General features: G+C 40.7%; 1 protein-coding gene across 1 annotated transcript in view; it reads right to left on the bottom strand.

Annotated features, from left to right (window-relative positions):
* Positions 1 to 503: 503 nt before the first annotated feature.
* The window catches only part of LACE1 (lactation elevated 1), a 309,080-nt gene continuing 300,908 nt past the window's right edge, over positions 504 to 8,675 (bottom strand). The window contains exons 11-13 of the mRNA XM_006839948.1: positions 7,762 to 7,902; positions 6,363 to 6,476; positions 504 to 692 (exon numbers count right to left, since the gene is read on the bottom strand). Coding sequence (XP_006840011.1) covers positions 564 to 692; positions 6,363 to 6,476; positions 7,762 to 7,902 — 384 coding nt within the window. The 3' untranslated portion in view covers positions 504 to 563. The remainder of the gene's footprint in view (positions 693 to 6,362; positions 6,477 to 7,761; positions 7,903 to 8,675) is intronic.

Raw genomic sequence — 8,675 nt, forward strand, 5'->3', positions numbered from 1 at the left:
CCCCTTTATCTTGAAGAGAAATGTCGGGTTCTTTCTTCCTTTCATAAAAAATGTATTTCTAATATGTGACCACCGTGTAGCCAAATTTTGGAGACATCAGACATGCTGTGTGCCACTGTGTCTGTGTCCTCTGGGTTCATTCAGGCGGTTTAACATAAAACTAAAAGTCTGGTCCTATATAGTCTTCTGGAGTCCTGGTATGGCACTGTGGGTTAATGTGCTGGACCACAAGGTCATTTGAATTGCAAGGTTGGTGGTTCAAGCTCATCAGCTGCTTCTCAGAAACCCTATACGGGGTCACTAGGAGTCAGAACTGACTTGACTGCACCTAACAACAACAACAGTATAGTTTTCTGGAGAACTTATTTAATTATGTGGTGCAGAACTCATTCCAAATAAATAGTCAAAAGAATAGATCTATAAAATGGCTTTAACATACTAATCTATTCTATCTTTGACAGTAATTTTAGATACACATGGTCCAGAGGTCAAAGTGCATTTTGCAATAGCGTTCCCCTTCCATTAATCACTTGTCCAGAGTTTTATTCATGCAGAGGTGACAGTTACTTCTTGTTTCTGTCCCCTTCATTCCAGTACTGCTCGGTCTGCATTTCTGTGAGTCGGGAAATCGTGCGCTGGAATGCAAAGATTTCCTCTTCTCCTGTGAACATGGACAGTCCTTCCGCTGAGTCCTGGTTAGAAAACAAGCCCCCACAATGAAAACTTACAGAATTAAGTACAAGATTTTTTTTTTTTTTTTAAACTTTGAGTTTCAAAAGGTATACCTTTTGAAAGTTATAAAATTTTCTCTAGGTTTCTTCATATACAACAAAATTTGAGAACGCTAGAATTTGTGTATGGCAGAAATATGTCTAAATCTCAAAGATTTCCCCTCATAGAAAGCTACAGGAAAGTGGTAAGGCTGTACCCTGTCAACAATGGGAAACTTGCAAGACCCAAAAAACAAGGCATTCCTATTGAGTTCTGTCTCTCATTGGTTTCACTGGATCATGTCTTAAAATAGACCAGAGGATCAACAAATATCAACCAACAGAAAGAAAACAGAACAAATAACCAGGGAAGAAGACTTCAAAGGGAAATAATTAAAAACATTGTAACAAATGCCAGAAAAATTCAAATATGAGAGCTTTTGCTTAAAATTCAAATTCTCTGCAAACTCTAAAGAAAGGACAGTCCACACAAAAAATGACTACTTTCTCCAAAAATGCATGTCAGAAATCAACAATGGCAAAGAAGATTTGTGTTGCCAAGTTAGGAAGTGGCTGAGCTTTCCTCTGAAGCTACGGAGTGGGGTTCACACACCTGTGGGAGGGCTAAGGATCAATCTCTGAGGCCTTTTCCAAACTAGATAGCTGCAAAGTCCCCTTCAGTGGGGTCCTGAAGATTTGTGTGGGATCTTCCTTTACAGAGGCCACAGCTGCTTGGAGTCCTGGGCTGCTGTGGCCCATCATCTAGGGCAGGGCTGGGGTACTTTTTTTCTGCCAAGGACCATTTGAATATTTAAAAATCATGTGGGCCATACAATATTATCAGTTTAAAACTTAGCCTGCTATATTTGGTCAAATATTTAATGAACTCATCCCGAATGTGATGGTTAGAGTCCTGGTGTGGTGCTGTGGGCTAATGCATCAGACTGCAAAGTCGTTAGAACTGCAAGGTCGCTGGTTCAAGCTCATCAACTGCTCCTTGGAAACCCTATACCAGGGTCATTATGGGTCGGAATCCACTCAACGGCACTTAACAACAACAACAACAACGGAATGGCTGGAGTCCTGGTGTGGTGCTGCAGGATAATGCAGTGGACCACAATGTTGGTTTGAAACACAAAGTCGGTGGTTCAAACTCATCAACCTTGCTCCTTGGATACCCTATACAGGGTTGGTATGGGTCGGAACCAACTCAACGGCACTTAACAGCAACAATGTGATGGCTGGAACTGTGGTTGCCTTGGCAAGACCAGACCAAGTGATTTCTCAGGCCTTATACTTCCCACTAACCTCATATGGATGCAAAAGCTGGACAGTGAATAAGGAAGATTCTAGAAGAATTGATGCCTTTGAGTTGTGGTGTTGGAGGAGAATATTGAAAGTGCCATGGGCTGCCAAAAGAACCAATAGATCTGTTTTGGAAGAAGTGCAGCCAGAGTGCTCCTTGGAGGCCAAGATGGCTAAGCTTCATCTCTCATACTTTGGACATATTGTTCGGAGGGTACAATCGCTAGAGAAGGATGCCATGCTGGGTAAGGTGGAGGGTCAGAGAAAAAGAGGAAGACCCCCAAAGAGATGGATTGGCCAGGTGGCATCATCGATGGGCTCAAGTGTGGCAGCGGTAGTGAGGTTGGCCCAGGATCAGACATTGTTTCATTCTGCTGTGCATGGGGTCGCTATGAGTTGGTTCCGACTCGATGGCACCTGACAACAACAACAACAACAATACTTCCCACATTTCCCATCCCTGATCTAGGGTGAAGTACGGAAGCCCTGATCCTGTGAAGCTTCTAGTCTAGGACTGGTAACAACCATGTGGGCTAATGGCCACTAAAAGGGCTTTGCATTTTCATCCTTTTCTTCTTGTTCTTGTTAAGTGCCAGAGTTTGTTTAACCATTCTGTTGATGGGCATTTTGATATATTTTTTGTAGCAGCATATTGAAGGGTCCTGTTTTCTTAACCATTTCGCTCTCTATGTCTCTTGACTGGTACAGTTAATCCATTTATATTCAGTGTAATTATCAATAGGTATGAATTGATTGTTCTCATTTTCCTGGGTTGTTTGTGTGTGTGTGTGTGTGTGTGTGTGTGTGTGTGTGTGGTGCTGCTAGATTCTTTGTTCCACATAATTTTCTATGCTGAGTTCATTTTGTTTGTGAATTTTCTTGTCATTTTCATTTCTTGTGTGTTTATGTTTACCACTTCTTTCTGATTTTCCTTCTTTTTAAAATTTTGATGTGCAGGTGTATTCTTTTTCTTTGAGGTTACCTGGTAATTTATTAATATTTCCCTGCTTAAAACAATCTATTTTATCGTGAAATCTACTTGACTTCCTTGCCATTTGGAAATTCTTCATCTATACTAGTTCCTCTTTTTGCTTTGTAGTTAACTTCATTCCAAATTTATATACATGCTTCCCCACTTTCAGTCTTCTAGGTTTGTTTTACTTGAAATACTTCTATAACTGGATTGAGTTCCAGGTGGTGTTTTGATGCATGGTAGTCTCAGGTTGTTGTTTGTTGTTGTTGGTTCTTGGTCCAAAGAACACCCTTTAGCATTTTTTGTAAAGTTGGTCTGGTCACTTCAAATTCCTTTAATTTCTATTTATTAGTAAAGGTCCTAATTTTGCCTTTGTTTTCTGAGGAACAGCTTTGCTGGCTATATGATTCTTGGCTGGCAATTTTTTTTTTTTTTTCAGAGTTTTGTATGTCATTCCATTGCCTTCTTTATACATGGTTTTTGCTAAGAAATCAGAGGTTAGTCTTACTGGTTCTCTTTTGTAGGTAACTTTTCATTTTTCTTAAGCTGTTATCAGGATTTTTTAATTTTGAAAAGTTTGAATATGATATTGGTGATTTCTTTTTGTAATCTAACCTGTTTGGGGTTTGTTCTGCTTCTTGAATGCTTATCTTCTCATTTTTCATGATGTTAGGGAAGCTTTCTTCCAACAATTCTTTGACCATTTTATCTGTGCTTTCTATCGTCTCTTCCTGTTCTGTAATCCAATCTCCCCTAAGCTGTTCCTTTTCATGGTGTCCCACATAACTCTTAGACTTTCTTGGATTTTTTCATTCTTTTTTTCTGATTGCTCTTCTAGCATATTAGTATTGAGAGATTTATCAATAAATCAATTAGATCACTAATTTGGACTTCCATTATGTTGAGAACTTTGCCCTTTCAATGTATTGTCCATTTCTGAAATCTCAGTATTAATTTTCTGGCTTTCTAATTGCAGGTTTTGTATGGGTTCAAAAATTGCATTTATTTTGTCTGTTTGTTCTTGTAGCATTTCCCCAAATTCTTCTGTTTTTTCTGTGTTGTCCTTGTTTTCCTTAAGCTTTCTGTCAATCATTAAAGGTACAAAGATATCATTCTTTTAAATTCTTTTTCAGTTAGTCCCATTACCTTCTTTTCCTCAGAAATGTTTTCTGTCTCTGCATCTGGTTATTTGTTTGAGCCATTCTCTCTTGCTTCTTCATGTGAGCTAAAATTGTCTGTTGTCTGGGGCATTTGGATATTGTTGTATTTGTAAAAACAAACAGTGCAGATGGAGGGGAGGAGTCTCTGGTGGACTCCTGCAATTCAAGGAGCTCACAAGGTGGTTCTGGAAGGGATGTGACAGCAGAGTTCCTGGCCATGGTGGAGTTCCTATTGGCCTTGGTGTTATCTATGTTCAGGGCACTCAATCTGAAAGTAGTTCATGGAGGCCCTTATGGAGCTGGTTTCAATGTCTGTTAGGACCACAGGGAAGCTGGGGGGCAGGGTGACTGGTAAGATACTTGTTTGGTGGCTCTTTGGGTTTTATAGGTCTGGAGCTGAGCTCACCTGAATCCAGGCACCAAAGCAGCACAGCAAAGAAGCGTAGCTGGGGTCCAACTCACATTGGCATGGCTCCCAACCACATGCTTTTAAACTCTGAGAGAGCAGGGTCTGTGCTGGGGGAGGATGAGAGTGGGAGCTGGCCACATCTCTGGTCACCAGGGGAGCATGGGGAAAATGAAGAAATCACACCTTTCCTGTCGCCTGTGTGAATCTGTTTTGCCAGGCTTCCTTCTATTGCCAAAGCTTCTCACAAGACAGTTGGGCTGCATCTGGCCAACTGTTTACCAGTCAGTTTCCCTGACTAAGTTCAGGGTGCCAGAATTTTCATCTATGTCTGTTTTATTTTGTCTTTAATATTGTGTTGTAGAGGGTCCATGTAATTCATCTGCCTAGTCAGCCATCCTGCCAGAAGTCAGTCCATGGTACTTTTAATATTCTTCAACAACATAACTCAAATGCATCAATTCCTCTATGGTCTTCCTTGTTCACTGTTCAACTGTTAAACACATATGAGGCAACTGAAAATACTGTGGTTTGGGTCAGGCACACCTTAGTTCTCAAACTGACATCTTTGCTCTTGAACACTTTAAAGAGGTCTTGGGCAGCAGATCTGTCTAATGCAACGTGTTACTTGATTTCTTTACTGTTTCTTCCATGAATGTTGATGGTGGATCTAAGTGAAATGAAGTCTTTGACAACTTCACTGTTTTTTCCATTTATCATGATGCGATTTATTGTTCTAGTGGTAAGGATTTTTGTTTTCTTTACAGTGAGGTGTAACCCATACCAAAGGCTGTGTGACAATCTTTGATCTTCATTAGTATTTTAAGTCCTCGTCACTTCCAGAAAGCAAGGTTGTATCATCAGCATATTGCAGGTTGTTAAAGGTTGTTAATGAGTCTTCCTCCAATCCTGATACCACATTTTTCTTCATATAATCCAGCTTCTCGGATTATGTGCCCAGCATACTGATTGAATAAGTATGGTGAAAGAATACAACCCTGTTGTACACCTTTCCTGATTTTAAACTATTCAGTGTCCCCTTATTCTATTGGAACAATTGCTCTTGGTCTATGCACCCAAATTCCTGAGGGTGCACAATTTCTACCCAGGTCAGTGAGCCTTTCACCCCTGGGGTTTGAAGAACAGGGCTCCCTTCATTCTCAAGGTGAGTGTGGATAGATTAGCTTTAAAAGCTTGACCAATATATCAGTTGTCTCTAGTTCAGAAATAACCTGTGTAACAATCTTACAAAAGAAGGAAATCTAGCCACTTTTGCTTGGTAGGGGGTCAGTCACCAGACTCTAAGCTTTAGGAGGACAGGCCAGCATTTCCTTTTCACTACTGAGTGTGCTCCATAAATGTTTGCTGTTTGGAGGTTGGGAAATGACTCCCAGACTTCCTTTTAAATGTGCTTTACGAGGCACTCCGTGGTCCTGGAATAGCCAGCCCACACGTTTGGATACTGAATTATGTGCTTGACAATCCAGAAACATGACGAAGGATGTCCAGAAAAGGCAGCAAGAGGTAGCCTGGCGCCAGCCACAGATGCCCTGTTGTCCAGCTCTGGCCTGATGTTAATCAGTAGCCTGACTGATTTTGGACTTCATTTCTGCCATACGCAAAACGAAATGCTGGGATACCATTTTGTGAGACTGAGAATACTAAATTGGCTACAACGGCCTTAGAAGAAGGCAGCAAACAAATGGTTAAATATATACTGCATTCCTTCTTTAAAATGTAGCCACGTAGTGGGCCCAAATCAATTAAGCTGTTTTATAATAAAAAGAGATTATGTTAATATCGCCTACCTGGCTCAGCCCCAAATCATCCATCAGTATTCTGCTTTGCTCCAACTCACTGTCAGGATGTTGATGCAAAAATAGGCTTGACAGAGGAGTCGATGCGGAGCAAATTACGCGCACCTGAAGTAGGGGAGAGTGCGTGAGTGGCACCAGTCTTTACATTGCACAAGCTGAAGTAAAGAACAAATCTTTCACAAACCACAAATCTGTTCATTTTACTTTTAATATGTCCATATTTTTTTCTAGTAGTTTGTGACTCTTCAAAAGATCTCCACACATCTTCTAGCAGCTTTTGAAGTAGGAGCCAAAAGTCTTCTTGGGAAATGTCAGGCCAGAAGAGGCCTCAGCTCATTAATACTAATCTTCTGGTTCTAAGTCTAGTGAGTGCTCTTTCCCTCACACCCTGCTGCTGACATTTGTCCCTGGGTGTTTGGAGACAGCCTCTGTTCCAAAGATCTCCCCAGATGCATGGGAGAGAGGTAACCACTTTAGCACATAGGTGGCTGCTAGGTTTGGTGCATTGTTCCTGTGATTTACCTTGTGGTTCTAGAACCTACATTTTTATCGGAATCCTGCCAGGACTGTCTTCGAAAAGACTAAAGTTTACATGAATATTTCGTGATTATATCACATAGGGGAGTCCTGGTGGGGCACTGTAGGATAAGCACTGGACCGCAAGGTCGGAGGTTCAAACTCACCAGTAATTCCTCAGAAACAGGGTCACTATGAGTCGAAACCAACTTGACAGCACTTAACAATACCAATGAGTTGGTACTAACTCAACAGCACTTAACAACAGCAACAACGTATCATGTAGGACAGCCCTGGTATAATAATGCTGGACACGTTAGGCTGCTAACCACAAAGTCAGTACTTTGAATACACTAGCTGTTTTGTGGGTGAAAAAATGAAATTTTCTGCTCCTGTAGAGATTTACAGCCTTACAAGCTCCCTGAAAAGGACACTGATAGCTACGAGTCGGAAACGACTTGATGGCACACCACCACCACGTCATGTACATATGTTGTTACGCAAGTTGGTTCTGACTCTCAGTGACCCTGTATAGGTTTCCCGAGCAGTCACTGGTGATCTTAACGCACCGACGTTGCTGTTCAAACCGATCTTACAGTCCTGTACATTAACCCACAGTGCCACACCATGGCTCCCATGTATATATACTATCATATATTGAAAATGATTTTATATTTTTATAAATTTTGCATCCGTTATTTATTTAGTTCTCACAACAACCCTACAAAGTATGTACTTTTCTTGTACCCAGTTCACAGATGAGGAAACTGAGGTGCAGATAGATGAAGTAAATGGTAGCGCCAGATTCCAGTCCAGCCAATCTGGCTCCAGAGTGCAGAATATTTTATTTTGGGAAAATGTATTACATTCTTACCTTGAAATCATAAAAGTTATCAATGAGAGTTATGAATCTCCGAGCTTGAGTCCTCTTTGCCAGGGTAAACTGTGGAATGTTTCGTAAAAATACTGTATCATAATTCCTTGATAGTTCCAAATAGTCACTGGCTCCAAGTGGCTGTAATTAAAGTGAAGCAAGTAGCAGAAAGTTAAACCAATTCTGGTGGCCCTTGGGTTGGTTTAATTTGAAAATTTATGGCTCTCTTGTCATGGTGGAATCTGGGTGGGAGTTTGGGGATCACAAGATCACATGGGACTGTGTTTTCTGAGAAGGCTGATGGTTTACAGAAGGGCACCAATAGCATAAACTCTGTGGTCTTATACTGACATGAAAAAAGAGAGAAACGACACTACAGAAATGCGGGGAGACGTGGAAGACTAGCTCTGGCCAGTGACTCCAGTCAGTACTTTATAGGGGCCCCTATCTTCAATCCAGTTTCTTTTTTATTTATATGGTTATCATTTGGATTCTATTTAAAATATCCTAACAAATCCTCCCTATGGCTCAACTAAAAAACGCCACTGTCATTAGCTGGAACCTTTTCATAATAGCATGCCGAAGATTTTTGCAGTTTTGAAAAGAAGACTGCTTCAATAAGAAAATCATCAGGAAACATATATATTTTTTAAATTAGAGGTATATTATTCAGTGCAAGTAGTAAGCACTGCTAACATCGGTGAAAAAACTCAGAACCTGGGATCTCAGGCAAAACTTGGAGCAGCAAGCTACTTCTAGATAACAAGAAGGATACAGTTGAAGCCACCACATAACATGGATGAACCCTGAGGACATTATGCTGAGTGAAATTAGTCACAAAAGGAGAAATACTGCATAGGGCCATTATTGTAAAAGCTTAAGAAAAAGTACCCACACTAAAAGGGGGAAAAAAA

Source organism: Chrysochloris asiatica, unplaced genomic scaffold (genome assembly GCF_000296735.1).
Source record: "Chrysochloris asiatica unplaced genomic scaffold, ChrAsi1.0 scaffold00027, whole genome shotgun sequence".
Classification (NCBI taxonomy): Eukaryota; Metazoa; Chordata; class Mammalia; order Afrosoricida; family Chrysochloridae; genus Chrysochloris; species Chrysochloris asiatica.